Source organism: Nesoenas mayeri (assembly GCF_963082525.1).
Source record: "Nesoenas mayeri genome assembly, chromosome: 1".
Classification (NCBI taxonomy): Eukaryota; Metazoa; Chordata; class Aves; order Columbiformes; family Columbidae; genus Nesoenas; species Nesoenas mayeri.
In genome coordinates this window covers 63,302,105-63,325,261 of record NC_137541.1, presented here as the reverse complement: position 1 = coordinate 63,325,261, position 23,157 = coordinate 63,302,105, and the positions used below count along the sequence as shown (strand labels likewise).

The 23,157-nt window shown below is 44.4% G+C and overlaps 1 protein-coding gene across 1 annotated transcript in view; it reads left to right on the top strand.

Moving 5' to 3' along the window:
* PAH (phenylalanine hydroxylase) overlaps positions 1–23,157 on the top strand; it is a gene marked incomplete at its 3' end in the record, with an annotated part of 41,027 nt that overhangs the window by 3,411 nt on the left and 14,459 nt on the right. Inside the window, exons 2-3 of the mRNA XM_080363761.1 lie at positions 1,176–1,283; positions 15,924–16,107. Coding sequence (XP_080219887.1) covers positions 1,176–1,283; positions 15,924–16,107 — 292 coding nt within the window. The remainder of the gene's footprint in view (positions 1–1,175; positions 1,284–15,923; positions 16,108–23,157) is intronic.

The window sequence follows — 23,157 nt, the reverse complement described above, 5'->3', positions numbered from 1 at the left end:
TATTTGGGAACTGAGACTCCTTATGATCTGATTTATATGTTAAATTATGCAATAGCTGTAATGGAGACAGACTCTGACTGAAAATCCAGACGATAATGAAGAAAAATTGAAAGGATGGATACCTTAAGTCAGGTTTTAGCCCAGGACATATTACATCAGGACCTGTGTGTATTGCAGATGTCTGGTATGATCTTTGAAATACCAGCCAGGAGTTGTTTGCCCAAGGCCAGTAGTAAAAAAAGCACAAATAAGGCCTTAATGTGACTTTTGAAAGTTTGTGATGGTTGCATAACAAATTTAACATTAAAAACTCCGTAAGTGATTCTGGAAATCTCACCAGGCACTTACCTGCCATCGTAGGTACCCAGATAATTTTGAAAATCTGACCCAACTCCAGGACTCTGTTTCCTGTTTCTAAAGCAGTGAAATAGCTCTCCCCTACTCAACATAGCTTTTTAAAACAGAAATACATGTACTGGAACATACCAAGACATTCTGGAAATGAGCAGAAAATCAATAAGAGAAAGAGAACAAACAAAAATTAAAACATACCTCTCCCTAACTGGGTCTTTACTCACGGTAGGATTTAGGAAGGATATGAATGAACATTTGCTCCAATGTTGTTCCCTTTTTTTGTTGTTGTTGTTTTTATTCTGTTTTTAAACTACCTTCCATATCCGTCTTGTGAATACACCTCTCCTGGTGCTACTTGGAAGGTACAAGCAGAACTGAAGGGAAACATAGATTATGGCCTGCAGCTCTACACAGAGCTCACCTACATTGCTCTGCTTAATCTTGAGTGTTAATGAAAAGAAAGCATGAGGGAAGATCTCACCATAGCTGAAACCCAAAGTGCAGTAATGTTTCCAGTCTTCCCTGAGTTTGATACACTTGAGAGGTGAAGCAAGGTAGAGATGATATTAGAGTATTTTCATATCCTTTTTGATCACCTCCCTCTCCCTGGAGAGAAGGGATTTGTGACTGTACCATCTTAAATCACAGCAGCCCCAGAACTGCTCTACTTCAGGCAGCAACACTGGCCTTAATTCTCACTTAAAGCAACTTTATATCCTCTTTACATTGCTGATGCTGTGCAAAAGGGAAATGGAGTAAATCAAAACTGACGTCTAGTGTGACTATAGATCTTTTTTGCTTGTTTGTTTGTTTTCTTTCAGGAATCTATGTACATTGAAGAGTCCTCAAATAAAAATGGTATGATTTCCTTGATTTTCTCTCTGAAGGAAGAAGTTGGGGCATTGGCTAAAGTTCTGCGCACATTTGAGGTAAATATTTTCCTCCAGGAGACCTGACCATGTCTTTGCATTTTTGCAATGCAGCAACATACTCTCAGGGTATTTGTGATCATGTTTGTAATTCCATTTCTTTGTCATAATGGGGGAAACTAGCATGAGGTTCTTTTCTGGGGCTAAAATAACTGAAAGTCCTGGAGCAGAAGTGGCATTTTAAAGTTGAAATTTGACTTCAAACTTTTAAATTAAAACCTCTACTTTAAACTCATATGAGGATGGAAAAAATGCATTTTCTCCATTTAAGAAGGCGATATTTCACTGCAACTGCTTGAGTAACAGGTAGAAATGAATTGTGCCATAGCCTGAGGTTGACATCTGAGTTTATATTTATATTTACGTTTACATTTACATTTATATTTATATTTAGGCAAATATAACCTGAATATGAGCTGTGTTCCATGTTCCAGGAAGTATTTCTACTCAGGACAGCTACTGCCCTCTTAATCCTTGCTTATCTCAATAAATCTGATGTAAATAAACCTACCATTTCCCACTGTTGGCACTTCTACAGAGAGGGTAGAGTCTACCTACAATAAAGTCCAAGAATGGCAGCATTTTGCACTTTGTTCAATCCAAAGGAACTCAGCAGCTTTTACTGACTGATTTGGAAAACTTTTGGGGAAATAAGGAGCCATTTACCTTTCAGTACATTGTGTGCCTATTTATTCTTCCAAAAATTATTCCCAGATGTCATGGATGCCATTTAAAAAGCACAAAATCCTTGCAATTCAAGATGGCTGTGTTACAACTCACACAGCTCTGTACTTTGTGCTCCCAAGCAAATACACTGTTATGTTGGTTTTGTGACTTCTTCTTTTTTAGAACACCATCATGTAAAAGTTGTGCCTCAAAGCAGCTCTTTCTGTAGAACACTGTAAAAAGTTGTGGCCTACATACTTTCCATTCATAAACCAAACTGACTAGGAAATGAAAGGTTTGTGTGGTATTAGTACAAATGAAAACTGATTATGAGTTATAAGACATACTTGATTCATTAAGATGAAGGGAAATTCATACCAACAACATCAGAGCTAGTCCAAATCTGTGGACTGACCACAGTAATACAGTCCTGCAAAATGTCCGTATGTCGGTGGCATGTAAGTGAATTAAAGAGGCTGCTGACATTCTCTAGATAAATGCATTGCTGTCTACTAATCAAATCGCTGTCAGGTCTAGAGGAAAATCTGCATGGGAGCTAGTATAGGAAGGAGAGAAGTAGCCACTTCTTGGATGTGACCCTCTTTGCTCCAAAGCAGGTACCTAAACTAGACCATCTGAGTCATAGTTTTCCCCAGTGACCCTGATGGCAACTGAGGGGATGGAGCTCAGCTAAAGCTGTCTGTACTGGTGGCTGGGTGGTTTCCCATCCCAATGAAGCCAATTCTTTTTGTGCAAACTGGCAGTCTCCCTCGGCACCAAGGCTTGACAAGAGACCTGGCATAGATGTTCTTATATCAGTTTTGCATGCTGTTGGTAACGTAGTGGGGAAATGCATGGGTGGCTGGAGGAAAGGGATTTAATGGTGCAAGCTTGATCTGCAGCTTCAGCTCCTCAGGGTTGTCATTAGGGAATTCATGAGCACTGGGGTGTGTCAGCAAGAGCAGCCCTTGGGCTGTTCTAACTCAGTGCAAAGGACCTCGCCCTGAGTACAGCAGTGTAAAACCCATGTGCACACAAAGCTGAGGTAACTTCCACCTTTTCCCACTTGGGCCATGACTATGGTGCCCCAGAGACACAGACTCAGTGCTCAGTGACATCTGCAGCAGATATGAGAAAGGTGGTGTTATGCAGGGGAAGGATGGGAACAAGGAGGAAGATCTTGAGAGGATCTTTATCCATTCCCTGCTTAAAAAAAATCAATTCTGAGATGCAGGTTAGCTACAGGAGTTAGTTCAGACTCTGTTGCTGGGCACCTCTGGGCAGAGACAACCCTCACCTTGTCCCCATGGTTTCTGACACCAGCTTGGCGCTGGCCTGGAGAAACCCAGCAGATGTATCTCAGAGGAACAGCACAGGGAGGAGATGTGGGGATGGCTGCTCTGGCTGTCGTTGCCTTAAGCAACCACAAGAAGTAGGAAAAAGGAAAACACAAAAACCACAAAATATGATCAGACTGCTCCCCAGGGTGAATGTTGACTCCCACTGAGGGCCAGACCTTGTGTGGCCGTTGATGCTGATGGCCATGCATGGCACATTTGTAGCCCCTCTGATCCTTGCTGAGGCTGAGGGTTGCCCAGGCCACCAGTCTCTCTCAGCATTCTTGCGTGGGAACACAGGAGAAGAGCACAGCTCAAGCCTCTACTCCTCCCAGCTTGCACTTGGGAATTATTAAGGGATGGTGCCTCCAGCACTGGCTTTGAGGATTTTGCCTCTTCTCTAGCCAATTTATAAAATTACTCTGGGAAATGAAGGATGGAGGAGGAGGATTAAGAGAGCTGTAAATATGAAAGTCTTGGAAAATAAATCCTCTTTCAAGACAGGGAAGAAAGTGTGGAGACATGATCCAGATTGAGACACAGGGAATTGAGGGGGTACCTAAAAAAAAATGAGTGATCACACCATGTCATCATCAGCCAGGCTGCCTTTCTGTAAAAGAGGTGTCTGTGTGGGCCTTGGGAGGTTCATCTCTCCTTGGATGAAGAGCTGGAGAAAAAATTTCTGTTACTGTGGGAGGGCTGTTCAGTCACTCTTATGTCCCTGCTCAACACAGGAGCACCTCCTCACTCCCAGGTACACATCCCATCTATGTCTCATCTTCATGCTGGGGTGAAACTAGGCCAGGTGTTAGCCCTCACTGCAGCCTGATGTCCACGGGGTGAAAGAGTCCAAAGGGAGCTGCGGTGTGCTCCAGTTTGGCTTTGTGTGCAGATAACAGGAGATCCAGGACTGACGGCCAACCAAACACCATCGCTGCTCCCCAGTGTAGCCGTCATCTGTACTCACCCAGGAGATAAACCTCCCAAGGAGGGAAACAGTGTCCAAACACAGGCCAGATGAACTGGGTAAGCCCCTGTTGTGGGCCAGGGTGGCCTGAAGGTAAGGGAGCCTTGTAGCCAGGCAGTCGAAGGCACAACTCCAGTCTCTACAGAGAGAGCGCTCATGGTGCAGAATTACATCCTGTTAACTGAGACACCAGGTTTAATAGAATTTCAGTGTGTTTTGGGGACTAGTCCATTAACATTTGTTCTACTCAAACATCCCTCAAGGTTACTTATGCAGTTGACAGGGTGCTGCATACTCTCACATTTGTTTTTTTTTTTTTTTTGGAGATCCAAACTCTTGGTTTCTGTTCAGGTCCCAGTTGCACATAAGTGTGTGGCTACAGTGACAAATATTGTTTTTCCTATGTAGCTTGAAGCCTTTTTTTCTGAGGAATTCCCTCTATGTACTCAAGTTCCTTATGTCTGCTGGCTTTATGTCCAAAATATACTTGATTATATCCACTTTTCTCTTATGTTTACCCTCGATTCATCTTATCTCTAAAGCATTTTGGTGTCAGGCCAATGCACAATGTCCAAAAAGAACAAGCATGGAAGAAGGCCTGGTCCCTCAGAAGGGCAGGCACATATTTAAAGAAAGACTATATGACTTTTTAAGCTGAAAGCATTTCTATCTTTAAAAACAAACCCAAACCATGTCTATGGAAGGTTTCAACATCCACTTTGGATAGGAGAAGAATCTTTTCCCTGGCTCTCACACAAAAATAAGCAGCATTGAGGAAGGCATCCCCAAACACCAGACATCAGCAGCCTCCTAAGTTCTTCTGGCCCCTGGCTCTTGCCTTCCCTCTGTTTTGCAAATCCTTGCCTGGTTGTGTGAATCTGCTTCTCCTGGACTGTTCTGCACCCAGGGTGCCCTATGCCACGGTTGACTGCCTGAGTCCCTTCTCCACCTTCCTTGCAGAGAGGCAACATCCACAGGACCAGACTCACACTCTGACATGCTGTAATGTAATAGCAGCTCAATCATGCTCAGCAATAAGCAGATTGTTAAAACTGAATCCACTTTGCTTCCATACTAGATGCTCTGTGTATACATTGGGATGTGGTAAAAACTCACTTTCTGCTTATCAGATCCAATTATTCTGCATTTGAATAGCCTATTTGACCATAAACTTAACCATCCTAGTGTGCATACAACTTCCTTATGGGTTATTCTTGGAGAACACCTTTTTCCTCCCTGCAGGCTTGAGGGTTGCCATAGAGGCAGCACAAACCTGTCAGCAGTGTCTTTACACCAACTTCATTTTATTAAGACCCACCATACCCTAAGGTACTACTTAGTGCAACGGTATACTGTTCATTTGTCTAATGCTATTACAGAAGATGATAGCTAGGAACCCAAAACCTGAATAAATACCTTAGTCTGAAAGACAGTATCACACATAAGCAAAATATCAGGAAAACAGAACAGTCATTGTGAACTATGGTATATGTTTATTTTGTTTTGGTTTGGTGGGGGGTTTTTTTGGTGTTTTTTTTTTTTGTTTTATTTATTTATTTATTTATTTATTTATTTACTGGACAAATCATAGAATCATAGAATGATTTGGGTTGGAAGGGACCTTAGAGATCATCTAGTTTCAACCTCCCTGCTATAGGCAGGGACATCTTCCACTAGACCAGGTTACTCAAAGCCCATCCAACCTGACCTTGAACACTTTTAGGAATTGAACATTCACAACATCTCTGGGCAACCTCTTCCAGTGCCTCACCATCCTCATGGTGAATAATTTCTTCCTTTTAACTAATCTAAACCTATTCTCTTTCAGTTTAAAGCCATCACCCTTTGTCCTGTTACTACATGCCCTTGTAAAAAGTCCCTCGCCAGCTTTCTTGTAGGTCCCCTTTAGGTACTACGAAGCTTCTATATGGTCTTCCCAGAGCCTTCTCTCCTTCAGGCTTAACAACCCCATCCTGTCTTCATAGGAGAAGTACACCAGTCCTCTGTTCATATTCAAGGCCCTTCTCTGAACTCACTCAAACAAGTCCATATGCTTCTTATGTTGGAGGCCCCGGAGATGAACACACTACTCCAGGTGAGGTTTCATGAGAACAGAGTAGAGGAAGAGAAGCTTCTTTTAGTGCAGCCCAGGATGCAGTTGGCTTTCTGGGCTGCAAGTGCACATTGAAGAGTCATGTTGAGCTTCTCATCAACAAACACTTCCAAGTCCTTCTCCTCAGGGCTGCTCTCAATCCATTCTCTGCCCAGCCTGTATTTGTGCTTGGGATTGCCTTGACTCATGTGCAGGACCTTGCACTTGGCTTCGTTGGACTTCACAAGGTTCACACTGGCCCACCTCTCAAACCTGTCGAGGTCCCCCTGGATGGCATCCCTTCCCTCCAGCATGTTGACTGCACCACACAGCTTGGAATGTCACTTTTGACTGGTTTCCACTTGGACATCAAGCCATTGACCACAGCTCTTTGACTGTAACCATCCAGCCAATTCCTTATCTTCCAAGTGGTCCATCCATCAAACTCATGTCTCTCCACTTTAGAGACAAGAATGTCATGAAGGACAGTGTTAAGTGCTTTGCACAAGTCCAAGTAGATGATGTCAGTTGCTCTTCCCTTATCCATCAATGCTGTAACTCCATTGTAGAAGGCCACCAAATTTGTCTGGCATGATTCGCCCTTAGTGAAACCATGTTAGCTGTCGCCAATCACCTCCTTCTTTTCCTTCTGCCTTAGCGTAGCTTCCAGAAGGATCTGCTCCATGATCTTGCCAGGCATAGAGGTGAGACTGACTGGCCTGTAGTTCTTCAGGTCTTCCTTTTTTTCCCTTTTTACAAATAGGGGTTATGTTTCATAGAATCATAAAATCGTAGAATGCTAGGGTTAGGAAGGGACCTCGAAAGATCATCTAGTCCAATCCCCCTGCTGGAGCAGGAACACCTAGATGAGGCTACACAGGAATGTGTCCAGGCGGGTTTTGAATGTCCCCAGAGTAGGAGACTCCACAACCTCCCTAGGCAGCCTGTTCCAGTGCTCTGTTACTCTCACTGAGAAGAAGTTTCTTAAGTTTGAGTGGAACCTCTTATATTCCAGCTTAAACCCATTACCCCTTGTCCTACCGTTGTTTGTCACCAAGAAGAGCCTGGCTCCATCCTCGTGACACTCACCCTTTGTATATTTACAAAAATTAATAAGGTTACCCCTCAGTCTCCTCTTCTCCAAACTAGAGAGACCCAGCTCCCTCAGTCTTTCCTCATAAGGGAGGTGCTCCACTCCCTTAATCATCTTTGTTGCCCTACGCTGGACTCTCTCCAGCAGTTCCCTGTCCTTCTGGAACTGAGGAGACCAGAACTGGACACAATATTCCAGGTGTGGTCTCACCAGGGCAGAGTAGAGGGGAAGGAGAACCTGTCTCGACCTACTAACCACCCCCCTTCTAATACACCCCAGGATGCCATTGGCATTCTTGGCCACAACGGCACAGTGCTGGCTCATGGTCATCCTGCTGTCCACCAGGATCCCTAGGTCCCTCTCCCTTACACTGGTCTCTAATGGATCATTCCCCAACTTATATTGGAACATGGAGTTGTTCCTGCCCAGATGCAATACTCTACATTTGCCCTTGTTATATTTCATTAATTTTTCCCCTGCCCAGCTCTCTAGCCTGTCCAGGTCACGCTGGATGGCAGCACAGCCTTCTGGCACATCAGTCACTCCTCTCAGCTTGGTGTCGTCAGCAAACTTGCTGATAGTACACTCTAGTACCTCATACAAGTCATTGATGAATATATTGAACAGTACTGGCCCCAGCACCGACCCTTGAGGCACTCCACTAGATACAGGCCTCCAACCGGACTCTGTTCCGTTGACCACGACTCTCTGGCTTATTTCCTTCAGTCAGTTCACAGTCCACCTCGCTACCCGATTGTGCAGACCACACTTCCTCAGTTTAGCTATGAGAGTGCTGTGGGAGACTGTGTCAAATGCTTTACTGAAGTCAAGGTAGACCACATCCACCACCCTGCCATCATCTATCCACCTTGTTATATCTTCATAAAAGGCTATGAGGTTGGTCAAGCACGACTTCCCCTCGGTGAAGCTCCTAATGACCCTCTTATCCTTGATATGCCTTGAGATGGCACCAAGGATAAGTCGTTCCATTACTTTCCCAGGGATGGAGGTGAGGCTGACTGGTCTATAATTACCTGGGTCTTCCTTCTTGCCCCTTTTGAAGACTGGGGTGACGTTAGCTTTCCTCCAGTCCTCAGGCACCTCTCCCGTTTCCCCAGACTTAGCAAAGATGATGGAGAGTGGTCCAGCAATGACGTCAGCCAGATCCCTCAGCACCCGTGGGTGCATCCCATCTGGGCCCATGGATTTGTGGATGTCCAGATTGTCTAATTGTTCCTTAAGCCAGTCCTGATCAAACAAGGCAAATTCTTGCACCGTCCTGACTTCCTCTGGGGCCTCAGGGGAATGGAACTCCTCAGGACAGCCTCTGGCAGAGTAGACAGAAACAAAGAAGGCATTCAGTAACTCTGCCTTCTTTGTATCTTCTGTCACCAGGGCACCCACCTCATTCATCAGTGGGCCTACATTGCCTCTGGTGTTAGTTTTATCTGCCACGTATTTGAAAAAGCTCTTTCTGTTGTCCTTGACCCCTCATGCCAGCTTTAATTCTAACGAGGCCTTAGCTTTCCTAGTTGCCTCCCTATATCCCCTGACAACAGCCTTATATTCTTCCCAAGTGGCCAGCCCCACCTTCCATGATCTGTAAACTCTTCTCTTCCACCTGAGCTTACCCAGCAGTTCCCTGTTTAGCCATGCAGGTCTCCTGGCTCCCTTCCTTGACTTCCTACATGTCGGGATGCTCTGATCTTGAGCATGGTAGAAGAAATCCCTGAATATTAACCAACTATCTCGGACCCCTTTACCTTCAAGCAGCCTTGCCTGTGGGATTTTCTCTAGCAATTGCTTGAAAAGGCCAAATTCTCTAGTCTTCCTTTCATCACTGACATACCTACAGAAGCTTTTCTTATTGCCCTTGATGTCCCTGGTCAGATTTAATTCTATCAAGGCTTCAGCTTTCCTAGCATGATCCCTGGCTGCTCAGACAATTTCTCTGTATTAGTTACTCATCCTTGCTTCCACCCTCTGTAGACTTCGTATTTGTGTCTGAGTTTGCCCAGGAGCTCCTTGTTCGTCCATGCAGGTGATTTTTACCTGACTTCCTCTTCGTTGGGATGCATCCCTCCTGAGCTTGGAGGAGATGATTCCTGAATATTAAGCAGCTTTCTTGGGCCCCTCTTCCTTCCAAGGCTTTGTCCCATGGTACTGTACCAAGCAGATCCCTGAAGAAGCCAAATGAAGAAGTTCCAGAGTATCAGTCCGGGTCAGAAAAAGACAGAAATCTTCCAGGTGTCTTATCAAAACTGAAAAAGCAAAGCAGAGCATTTTGGGTTAAACCAAATGTTACGCATAATGGGAATGTTTATTTTTTTCTGTAAGGATAAAAGCCTATTGGAATTGAGATTACTTTTTAAAATGACAACAAAGTCCATTCTGAAAGAAATAAAATGGAAAGAAAAAGAAGTTGTCCCCTCTCAAAGACTGTCATTTTAAAATTCAAATTAATCATTAAAAAAAAATCAGAACTAGACATTTTAACATGCAAAAGTTTTAATTGAAATTTTTCCACATGAGTTTGTGAATACAATTAGCTCCTCCAAAGTCCTTTCCCTGATGGATTTACACAAAGCAGAAGACATGTTAGCTGTGGTATGTGGCAAACATGGGGTTAGAATACATTACAAGTTTGCTCAACCTGTTCTTGAAGAGGAGCCTTCCATTTTCTTTTCACTGATGTGACCTTCCCAAATATAGAGCGAGACTTCAGTACAAGGTCCAGCCGTCAGTGGTGTTACTTACAGTGGGTAGGGCTTTAGCTCAAAAGCAGCCCCATTGATTTGCACTGAGTACTATTCCTGCTTCTGGAGCAAGTTACCGCTCCATGGGAGGACTGGATAAGACTAACAAGCTGCACCATATGAAACCCTGTTGCTTTCAGAGCCAATGAAAATGACTCTGCTCTTTTTCTGCTTATGAGTTCACATTATTGAACAGAAAGTCTAAAACGACTGTTATCTCTTTGTCCCTTGTGAAGGTATTGGCTCTGCAGTGTTTTGGGTTGTTTCCAAATCAGGAGAAGTGAACAGTCACTTTGGCCAGGGGGTGTGTTGGAGGTGTCTGCAGTGATAGGTGAGAAGGCCAGGCGTGTCTGTCCTGTGATGCTTGTTTTTCCATCACAGTATGCACATGCACAGCTACAATCATCTTCAGTCTGATCTCTCCTCTTTATGGGGCCAGGAGAGCAGGACACCTTGATCTACTAAACCAACATGAGTTTAAAGGAAGGAGTGCCTTCTTGCTAGGTGTTTGTGCAGTGCCACATGCTGTCACACAAGCTTTTTGGTTTGTTCTACTCCATGGGTTTTGTGGCTCAATTATGCTAAATGCCTCATACCAAACTTTAGGTTTGTAGCAGAACTGTGGAGTGATGGACATCAGGGGCAGCTCCTGGACTGGCTGCCTGTTGGAGCTATTTGCTGTCAGGGACCAGGTCTGGGTCCCTTTGCCTCCATGAGCTTGTCATGTGAGGAAGACCCTAGGAAATGTGAAGGAAAAGATGGGGAAGCACTGTCTGCAGCTGAGGAACAGGCCTTGGGGCAATAAATCTGAATCAGGTGGCTGCTTTTCCTTCATGTTGGGAAACCATGGCTGAAGGCACCATTGTAACTTTCTCATCTCCTGTGAAAATTAGGTACTTAGTTTCTTCTTGTGTTTCTGAAAGCACAAAGTATCCATCTGCACCGAAAGGTTCCCCATGTGGCTATGAGAACATAACTTCTATTTTCCAATGATCAGGTCATTAAAGTCTCTGAGGGTAGGACTAAATTATCTTGGTGGTGACCTCTACAATACTGCTGACTTAGTGTAACACCAGGCTGGTTTGATCCTGCTGGTGTGGGGCAGCTGCAGCATGAGAGATGCTTGGTTGGGACGGCATAAGTGGCATAACCTGGGGAGGGGGCTGGAGCTGCTTCACAGCCTCTGGGAGGGAGCCAAGGCTGAGATCCAGCACTGTGGGGAAAGGCAGGCAGGGAGATGGGCAATCTCCTCATGCATCCCTCATTGCCTCTGTTGTAAACCGGTATCTGTGTTGCTAACCCCTGTCATTCAAAAATCATGACTTACACAAAATGGACTTAGATTCTAACTTGCTTTTTGGGCTCTGAGAATGTCTTGAAACCTCTTTCTCTAAAGCGGAGTGATAGAGATACAGTTAACTTTGATATTAAAGCTGAAATCTTTCACCCTCAGGAGTGGAGGTTTTAAGAAAAAAAGCAAGAAATTTACGATGACTTCTGCTAACTCCAAGACATCTGGCAATACTGTACCCCTGTGGCATTCTTAGGAGTTACACTTAATGCTGCCTTCAGTCCTCAAGGCAAAATCTGTTCTGAATTGTTAATACTTGCTAAAAAGTATATTAGAAATGGCCTAGTACACTCTTTTGATATAAAGGCAAGGTGAACAGCTATGCTTTCCTCTACTGATACAGAAGCACTCTAGCAGATATGTGGTTGTATGATGGGATGTGTTCATGTAGGAAAGACTCAACCTCTGTGGTGGTCATAATCGTGAGGGGAAGTAGAGGAGGAGGAACCTGCTGCAAATTCTTTGAAGCTGATGAATGGTGGGGAGATTCCAGCAAAAAACATATTTGATCTCAAGCCATGGGCTCATCTGATTCCTACCAGCTCTAAAATAGGAAGAAGAGACCAATGTTAATAGTTCAGGCATGAATCCAGCCTCAAACATGTGAGAGTCAAAATCTTCCAAAACCAGTTAGGTTAGGAGCTAGGTTCTGTAAACAAAAAATAGCTGAGAAATCATGAAGTTGCATAAAATCAACAAAAACATTTTTGAGGGCATACATTGTCAAGATTTCAAGCTTTACTGATAAACACAGAGATCGAAATCTACTTAAAATAAACTAAACCAAAAACTATACCCATTCTCCTTTCTCAGGTATCTATTTGTCTTCAAAAGTTGGAGCTTTAAATAAAACATCAACTACTATGAGAATTCTCATGCAATTGCAAGATTTGGCGATACTGGGAGTACAAAATGTTTCGAACAGTGTGAAACTATGAAGATTAAACACTAGATGGAGTAGTTGTACTAGAATGAAATCAAGATTTGAATAACAGCTCTAGTAACAGAGCCATTGTAAATATTTTGAAATCGGGAGCTTAGTAGCAAGTCACAGCATATGAAAGCATGTTTCTACAGGAGAGCCAGTTCAGCTGTTTGGATGTATGCTGCTGAATTCTTGCTTCAAAAACACACACCAGAGGGTTCTCCCTTCAGCTTCTCTGTTGTGAGGTCCTGAAGCCTCATCACAAGGTGGTAATGTGTTGGCTCTGCACATCACTGAGCTACAGGCACCTCTCACATAAACAGCAAACCAGCTTCACACTTTGTGGGAGGTGATGCTCCCTCCTCCCTGTCTTCTTCTGTTTTTTTGTTTTTGTTTTTGTTTTGGTTTTTTTTTTTTGATTTTCCTTTCCCTTTTTCCACTCTGTTTGGTTGTGACAATACTTTGGGAGGCATTGATGCTCCTGCTACCTTAAGCATGCTTTGTGCCCACCCCACAGCTTGTCTCTTCATTCCCAACCCCTGCATCATTCTCTCTGATCTGTGCAGCTGCTCCCTGAGCCAGGTTGCAGAGCTGATACAACAGAAAAGTCACCTGGCCAAAAAAAAAACAAAGTCTTGTAGTCAAGGTACCTGTGTGATCTCTCCAACAGTTCTGCTATCTCCAGGGCAAGGATGCTGAGGCAGGGATGGACATTTGTGAGAGGGGGACGCAAGTAAGGGATCATGGCCACTGAGGAGTGGTCCATTTTATCACAGCCTCTGCAGGATGTGGAAAGCCCAAACAGGATCTGTGAATCTACACAGAGACAGAATACAAAACCCCGACGTATCAGTCCAACACATCAGTGCAAGGCAAAAGTAAAGCAGCAGCTTAGTGTGCCTGAGGTGAGACTTGGGCTGAGGGATGTTTTACACTCACTCTCTACCTTTCTGAGTGGCTCTACAGAGCAGCTGAATGGCCTTGGGCTCCAGGTGCCAGCTTCACAGCATCACATAATCACAGAATGTTAGGGATTGGAAGGGACCTTGAAAGATCATCTAGTCCAATGCCCCTGCTGGCGCAGGAACACCTAGATGAGCTTACAAAGGGATGTGTCCAGGTGAGTTTTGAATGTCTCCAGAGTAGGAGACTCTACAACCCCCCTGGGCAGCCTGTTCCAGTGTTCTGTTACCCACACTGAGAAGTTTCTTCTCAAATTTAAGTAGAACCTTTTGTGTTCCAGTTTGAACCCATTACCCCTTGTCTTACCATTGGTCGTCACTGAGAAGAGCCTGGCTTCATTCTCGTGACACTCACCCTTTATATATTTGTAAGTGTTAATAAAGTCACCCCTCAGTCTCCTCCAAATTAAAGAGACACAGCTCCCTCAGCCTTTTCTCATAAGGGAGATGCTCCACTTCCTTCATGTTGGCGCACTGTTCCACATGACATGGCAAAGGGGCCCGTAGCCCTCTCCTCCTGCTCTCTTTCGAAGTTGTTCCAGCCCCAAGTCATCTGAACTTCCATTTTTGGGCTGCCCCACCTCCCTGTGCCTCACCAAGCAGAGGGTACAATGGGCACTCTGTTTGTGAAATGAGGGTTTAGAGGCCTAAAACAAATTGTCCTCGGGGCTGAGGACACTGGCCGCCATTCTCTCCCCAAGATGTCCCCGTCAGGACAGCATCTCTCAAATGCAGCAGTTGGCAAATGAGCTTTTGACCTTTTCAACTTATTGTGTTGGTATCTAGCCAAACAATTTAAGTTCATTTGTAGCGTGCGACACTCAGGAAACAGAGGAATGACATGTGTGCTCTTTCCTACCAAGTAATAAACTGCCCTTTGTGCTGGAGTGAATGAGGCCATTGCCACTGATGGCCAGATGCCCTCCTGCACTATGCAAGCACTGAGAGGAGCAAAGAAAATCTTAAAAGGCTTGAGAAGCTCAGACTAGAGGGAGGCATATAAAAAAATCTTCCCTCTTTCTTTCCTGTAGGTCACAAGTAGATCCTCCAGCATTTCTTCATGGATGAAATCCTGATCCCACTGCAGCAGGGGGTTTGTCACTGACACCAATAGGGCCATCATTTCACCTCATGTAGTTTGAGGTCTTCTTGAGCCTGAAAGCAGCAGACCCATAGCTTCTTCAGGGCTGCTGAGCACTGTCTGTGAGCTCCTTGACTCTTCTGTGCTTGATCTTCAGCTTCAAATTTCCTCCAGGGGCTTGTCTATTCTTTCCAGTGAACAGAAGCCCAGACCTGGTCTCAGTGTGCCGTGGATGCAGTCCAGTGTGAGCTTGGCAGGAAGGCCAGATGGTTAAGTCAGCATCAATGGAAATCTGTTCAAAAGGCTTTTATCAAAAAAAAGATAAAGCGATATTTTCATAAACCAAGGCAGATTTTCCTAGACTTGTGTTTCAGTGACCAAAACCCCAGGATTTTTAGCTACTTTTTGCTTTACACATTGACATGGTGGCATGTCTAAGGTCAGGTACCCACTGTCCATAGTCATCAAGGCTGTTAGTTGCCAATGATCCCTTTCTTCAGAGTTAGGAAGAACCGCTGCTGGTCAGAAGATATTTGGTGAAATGGAACTTGAATTTCTGTGCTAAAGAAAAGACTTCTTTGCTTTAAGAGTGATCATACTCTGGAGCAGTTGCCCAGAGAGCTTGTGGAGTCTCCATCTTTGGAGATACTAAAAAACTGAATGGAAATAGTCCTGACCAATATGGTCTAGCAGATCATGCCTGAACCAGAGGCCTTGTCCAGCCTCAGCAACTCTGCCATGATGTGATTTTGTGATTCTATGATTTAAAACACCCATGTTTTTATTTGCACAAACTTGGGCTGCCTTTTTGGTGCAGATCCATGTTTCCCATTGGATCTCTGCCCAACACCTGCTCACAGCCCTGGAAATTGTTGCAGGTGGCTTTGCAGGTGACTGTGTAGTGGCTTGGCAGACACTTATCTCACAGAGCACCCAGCTGCTTCCTTTTCCAACCTCCTTTCAAGATGCTCATAAATACAGCATTCAGTTTCTCACAAGAGGTTTCTCTACAGGTGAAATGCCTACTTACCATGTTGATCCTGGGGAAATGCTCTTGTCCACACAGACAAGCTTTCATTATGTACTTGCCGTACTGGAGTCACCATTTACAATACAAAACCTGTTTCTATTTGTATCCTGCTTCCACCTGTTTCAAAGGTTTATGTAGCGCATAGTCTTTATGTTGGAGCTCTGCACAAGGGTGAATCTCACATACTTCTCATTCTTCCTTTTTGTCTTTCTCCCTCTTGTGAAAGCACTCCGTCCAGTGACCACCAGAGCCAAGTCTCTACTTTTGAGTTATTTGGATTGTATAGTATGGGTTGTTGACTAACACATGAATTTTAGTTAGTCTTTACGTCATATTTCTTTCCCCAAACCCCGTGTGACCAAAATCTATCTTTCTCATAGGAAAAGGGTATAAACCTGACCCACATTGAATCTCGACCTTCCCGTCTCAACAAAGATGAATATGAATTCTTCATTAACTTGGAAGGCAAGAACGTTCCAGCACTGGATGAGATAATCAAGTCCTTGAGAAATGATATTGGAGCAACCGTCCATGAGCTTTCACGAACAAAGAAGAAGGACACTGGTAAGGATAGACCGACAAGGGTAATATTAATAAGGAATATTTACTTCACATATTTAAATGACCTTTTTTTTCTGGTAGCAAAGGAGTTCCTCTTGGATCTATATGGCTGCATTTGCCTCTCTCTACCCGTTTTGCCTGTGTTGTAAGCTCTTTCATATGAAGATTTTCTCTTGGTGTGAACTGGCATGCTTCATCTTTTGTCATGCTTCTGACTAGGTCTCCTAGGAAGTGGTGTTAAGGTGTTATGTTGTCATCTCTCTGGTTGGTTGGCAGTACTCACAGTCTCTTAAAGACAACTTTACTGCAGTAGCTCATTATACTACATGCAGAAGTTAACAGGGATCAAAAGATGATTTGATTACAGGTTAAGGGCTCAATTTGCAAATCCCTAAGCAATGGTTGCAGGAAGTCGTGGGTACATCTATTTTCTGCTTGCAGTCTCTGCCCAGTGTTCAAACAGGTGGCATTTAGATACACAGCTTTTGATAAGCCATGCAGGATGTCAACTTTTGTTCTTGACACACACCTGTAAGTCAAAGGAATAACTCTGCCCACATGAGAACTTAAAACAGAAGAAAAGAAACAACGAAGATCTCCATGAGGGATCCACTACATCTGTCCAGTTGCTGAGACAAAAAATCCACATGAACTCAATCACAATTTAAAAGGGTGAACAGTTCCAGCAAAATCTTCGGGCTTATGCATTGACTTGGCTTGTAGATCAATTCTTCTGAGAAATTCAGGCACTGATCTTCTTTCTTTTCTGTCCCGCCCCATCCTCATAATAAATCCATACCTGTTCAGTACCCAGCAGATTTGAGCCTATACAGTCTCATTTTGTGGAAAAATGTTACCTGTTGAAGACTGCCTTTCACACTCCTAAAGAAGGATGTCTCCCTGGAGTCCCAAGGAAGGTCACCAAAAGGGTGTCCTGAAGACACTGCCTGTGCATTGTGCGTCCCAGCTCAGGGCCTGCCTCAGGTGAAAAGAAGCTGTGTTTTTTTTTAATTTATAAGTGATACATAGACTCTGTGAACCCAGTTAAACTTTGCTGTCTTGTACAGTGAGTCCATTCAGAGTCAGTTCATACATACCCAGCACTGATGGGTGAGTATGTTAAAATTGTGATAGGCCATCTTAAAAATAGACATAAAATTTTAAATCAGAAGATGGGGAGGAAAGCTCTGCAAGGGGTTATGTTGTCTGTCCCCTGGCAAAAGGTAGAACTAGCTAAACCACTGTGTGTCCTGAGTGCTGGAGATTACCTGACCTCCATGTCTCTGCACTGCGGGGCTGCCCTGTTCTGGCCCAGTCTCACATGCTGCACTGACAGCAGATGACTTCTCCTCCTGCCTGCCTTTGACACCTGGAACAGAAGATACTCTTTCCTTTAGACCAGCCTTTTTGGTGTCTGGTGTTGTATCCTGTCCAATCTCAGCCTTCTCTTCTCAGGGAACCTGGTTTCTAGGTTTGTGGCCAGTCTTGTTGCTCTTTTCTAGGATGTCTCCAGTAGATTAGATAAAACCTGTGTGTAACTACACGAGATAAGGGTTCTATTGCTCTGCTGAGCAATTAATTAACTAGTTATTAAACCAGTTGTTGCTCATTTGCTGACTCTTTCTAAACTGTTTATTCGATGGATTCTTTACACAAATTCCAGCTGTCTTCTAGATTCTATTAATTCAGGCAGGAACTGCTGGTAAAGGGTAGCATAACAAAAAAAAAGTGGCAGTGACCTGCTGTTGTAGTGTCTTCCCCATTGCCAAATATCTCTGAGACCTCACAAATCAAGTTTGCACAAACCTTGTGGTGTAGCTGATGTGCTAAGAGCCTGGTATGAAGCGATGTTATCCTCACGGGGCAGGAGGAGGAATTGCCCTCCTGAGCTCCTGGGCTGGCACACCCCTTTGAACACCTGGATTTACTTTCTGATTTTGATATCATCGTCTGCTGCTGCTGGCTGTTGCAGCCCTGTCCTTGCAGGACACATTGCACCTCTGGGCTGAGATGAGATGGGAGGAGGGGAGGAAAAGTCCCCCAGAGTGACCATCCCCCCTGCTAGCCACCTGTCCCTCACAAGGTGTATACAAGTCCAACATCATCTATCTGCCTCTCCACTTTTTGGGCTTGTGGATGCCCCTCACTTCTGCTGTTGAAAATGGGGAGGGTCTGCCACCCACTTTGGTGGGAGCAGGACTAACTTGGTTCCTGGAAGAAATCTCAGGGAGATCAGTTGTAATTCTGCCTTTAGAGGGCAATAAGAAAAGATTTTGTAAGCTGTTCATGCTTCTAATTCTCAGAGATTTTTGCTGGAGCTGAGGCTGCTCAGTACAGGGGTGGCTGCCCAGCATCCAGTCTGAGACACACTTAAATGCCTCTTGAGATAACAGATGTGATTTTAATAGGATTTCAGACTTTAAATACTTTAGGCCTAGAGCTTCCTTTTCCTTCCTAGGAACGACATGAAAGGACATTAATACCTTCTTGAGATCAGTGTTGGTAATCCTTTTACCGTTTCCTTTGTGTCCTACCCATGACATTACATTTGAAGATGAAAAAGAATAAAGCAGATACTCTTTGGAGTCAGTTCTCTCCATTCATGAGTCAGAGGGACAAAAGGTTGATTAGGTGATTTATGATCACATCAAATTAAGGATATTCTCTTTCGGGAGCTTTCGCATTTCCAGAAGAAAGATATAGGGCCTAGCAGGGGTTGGCATTATTTTGTTTTTCTAATTATTATTAAGAAGTTAATAATAAACTATTAAATAATAAAGTTGTGTATAAGCATTGACCAGAGTTGCACAGAGCTATAGCTCTAAATGTCAGCCGAGAAAGACCCCTGAGTGAAATTCTGACCTCACAGAAGTCAAAACTCCTTTGGCCAGATGTAGGATTAGGATTTCACTGCATGTTACCGTGTTGATCAAAGGATTTTTTGAGCTAGATTATCCTGTCAGTGCTGCAAAAAAGGACTCGATATCCTTCTGTCTCAGAAGATAACCTATGTTTGTTAGTTTCAGTAATTCATAAATAGTATGAAGTGGGAGCAAGTTACTGCTAAGGAAAGAGAAGAAGAGAAGATGGGTATTTCTTTTTGCCCTTTCCCCCTTTCCTAAAGAGCCATATTTTAAAAGGTCAAATAAACCCTGCTTAGATTATGAACTGTGGGTGGCAAATTCTGGGATGAGGCAGCTACACTAGCGGAGCCCTGGCAAATCTGGTCATAATCCACAGATGTGATTTTGTAATATTTTATTCATAAAACACAGAATGAGAGCAATATGACTCCAGGGAGCAAAATCTCAGGACTATGGTTTATGGGGACATTGTCACACTTTTCCCAGTTGGCAGGTAAAGGCTGGAAAAGTTTTCTCCTGAAGACAGCCCGAACATCCATTTTGACTGATTCTTTCATCACTGCTTTAGATACTCTCAGCCTTTCTTTGCTAAGGCTTCACTTTTCTTATGTTCATGATTTGAGAAAAATATCCCTATTTTACTGTTTCTTCTAGGAAGCACACAGTGCCATTCTTGGGACAGTGTCCTGTGGGCAGTCAAAAAGATTTCTTGCCTTGCCCTTTCTGTATAGCTTAGCACTAAACACGTGTGTGTGCTTTATTTGGTATATTGGGCAAGGTATAAATGAACAGCACCCTTTTTATTTATTTATTTATTTATTTATTTATTTATTTATTTATTTTCTTGGTCTGATCACTATAGCTGTTTATAGGGTCTTTTCCCTCTAAAAAGCAAAATGTAATTTTGGTTTCCCATGTATACATCAAAATATGAAGTTTGGATCAACAGCGTAATTTTAGCTGAGGGCAGACCAGCAAAATGTTATACATACAAAGGTAGTTTTAGAGCTTCAGATGAGACGGGATAGCAGTCACTGGGCCAAAACCCCTCTGTAGAGATGGAAAGATTTGTTGTAAAAACACAGTACATCTCTTCATGGCTCTTTTTGGAAACAAGCTGGGTATCTGCAGAGCACTCAGAGCATATGAATAAAAATAATTAAATATTATTCTGTTGCAGCATTAGGGAAATGCAGAAAATTTATTGCATTTCTGAGACAGGCTGGAGGCTGAAGTTCTGTAGGGGCCTTGTTTTCTAAACCCTGAGGCTGGCCAAAGCATTTGGGACTGTTTAAAAAAGGGCTAAACCTGGGCCTCGAACTGCTATAAATTGCATAGACCTGTCTTTGACCCTCCTCACAATGGTCCAAATGAAGGAGTTCTGCAGAAGTCCTTGCTGCCCCTGCTTTGCTGCCCCTCATATAAATGGCTTATTAGCATTCTACTAAGCATTTGACCTCATGGTAATTTGGTCACCACTTGGGTGTTCAGCACAATCCCATAAATACTGCTGTTTCATTTACAGACAAATCAATATTTATTACTGATCAGCCCACGTTTGCTCCTCAGACCTTCACAGAGGCCCAGTGTTGCAGCAGCTTGCTCTGGCAATTCATTAATGGCCGTGCAGAGAGACAGTGAGTCTGGCAAATGGGGCTGGAGGAGGATGTTACAAACGATATATGGGATAGATTCAGCCAGGGGGTAATTTGATTTGATCTTTTAAATAGTTGCTGGGAGGACTAGGGACAACATTCTGGCACAGCACAGCTAGGCAGAAGACCCAGTAGCCTCTTCTTGCACTCTAGCCCCTAGCATGAGGACTGTATGAACTTGATGCAATGTGACTGCCCTGGGGCGGTGCTCTGCACCTTCATTTCTTGTTTGCACAAATGCTGAGTAGGCTCAGGACTTTCCAGAACCCGAGTTAACATCCACTATGCTTGTGCAAATAGTACTAAACATCCTGAGGATTTCCCTTTCACAGCCTGCCCCTTTTATCCAGCTCTGCGGATCAGAGCTCCTCTCTCTTAGCTACTGCTGGTGTCTGGGGGAACCTGGGTGCAGGGCAGAAATCTGCTGAAAATAGGTTAGGTACCTATAGGGTCTGCATGCCTAAAATATAAGGTGCTTCTCCTGTCTAAGAGAAAAACCAGCCACCTGCCTCCATGCCTGGGATTGACACCGCACCAGCCTGGAAGTCAGTATATCCCAGAGTTTATAATGAGCTCTGCAGCAAGTACAGTGGGGATCTTGAGAATAAAATGTATTTAATGAAAGTAAGTTGGTATTATATATACATTTTATTCCTTTTTGAAGTTGCAATGATTCAAACCCTGCCCACGTTTCTGATTCAGGGAAGCAAAGCCCTATACACATTGCTGCTGAAATCCACTGCAGACTTCAGCCTCATCAGTCTGTCTGCACAACCTGGATCCTGCAGGTCATGATGTGTCTCTGAAAATAGTAGTTATTCACTGACAAATCCTTTGCTGTGGTGCTGCCAGACAGCTTTTTGTCCAGTGCCCAATCCCAAAACCTCTATCAGTGTGCCTTACACCAACCTGACGGGTGGAGTCTGAAGCACGAAACAGTGAAGTGATTCCCCCATCATCACACAAAGCTCAGTGGCAGAGCCAGAAGATAAACCTGGTGCTCAGCTGCCCATATAGAAAACAGAATCAGGAAGATTTGTTGTGCTTACGCTTCATGCGGTGTGAGTAGTGACTCCTCTCTAGGACTCAAACATGTCTTTTTCTATTCACCCCCTCTGACTGGTTTAACTCAAGGGGCTGGAAGTGCAGAATGTTGCTAACTGCAAGGTGGGAGAGCATTTCTGGAGAAACTGGAGAGCTAGTGATAGGTACACCCAGCAAATTAAGGCGTTTCGGGAAGATCTTCTGGGTCTGCTGCTGCCATCTAGTGACTTATTCAGGTGTGGTTTTTAGGGCAAAGCAGAAGGGTGTGCAGCTCAGAAAGGGGAGGGGGGACGAAAACCCACTTGTGCTGGTCGGGAGAAAGGGAGGCACAGCCGGAAGCAGCCCGGTGAGCCCGGGACCTCTCCTGCCTGCTTTCCCTGTCCTGCCTGGAACACATCTGAGGGCTCCCAGCGGGAGCGTTGGGCAAAGACAGGCTGGTGGTGGGACAGCAGGTCGGGGGAGGAAGCACCCTACATGGGGCTGAGCTGCAGCCACCCAAAATGTGTCCTGTAAATCTGCTGTTGTTGCCTTGGCTCCTCTCTGCAGATGTCTTGCAGAAACCCCGCAACGCAAGTGCCCTCTGTGTTGTTAGGCTCAGCAAAAAAAGCACGGCTGAATAGTCCTGGAAACAGAGTGATCCTCTTATCCTGTAGGTGGTCCATCCAGGTCTGGGATCAGCCCCATCAGCCAGGAGCTGCAGGGAGGTCATGCGGCAGCTGTGGTTGGGGATCAGGTTCATTTAGCATAAAACCCAAAATCAATTTGGGATGTATGGCTGAGTGGCAGTGCTCCCAGCCGAGCAAAGAGCCACACAGGAGAATGAGCAGTTTTCCAAGCACTGACTCAACCAGTGACACCCATTCATGCAAGAAAGTCATTAATGAACTGCAACATTTAATTGATAGAGAGATTGCTCAGAGCCCCTGGGCTTGGACCATCAGACTTTTGGGTGATGTTAACCTCAGAGTCCATGAATCTGGCTTATACTCAACATGGAGAGCATACAGGACATGATTGCAGGGTCTGATTATGGGGTACTTTCTCAGATGGAGGTCTTGTGCCCTTTCTTCAGAAAAAGTAAGGAAGAACTGGAAGTCATGCAGAGAGAAGTGATGAGAGGGCTCAAAAGTACAGCAACTGTGTGCGTGTGCATCAGGTCTCTGGCTGGTGAGGGGACACATGTCAGGGGACTGACTGGACCAGTGAGTGAATACACCTGTGTCCATCACTCCAGGAAGGAGGTCTGACCTGGGATGGCTGCTCCATGCACCTCACGAGCTGCAAAGAGCCTCTCCTTGTAGTGCAGTTGCTATGCAGACACTTGATATCTGCTTTTCCCTATCTGAATGCCACATCTGGAAAGCCCTGTGAGTCTTCTTTGCCCTCCACCTTATGTACTTGTGTAAAGGGGCATTACATGCTGTGTGGTCCCATTTCATATCCTGACTGTGCCGTAGAAGTGTATATAATATGTGAGCTACAACCCAATA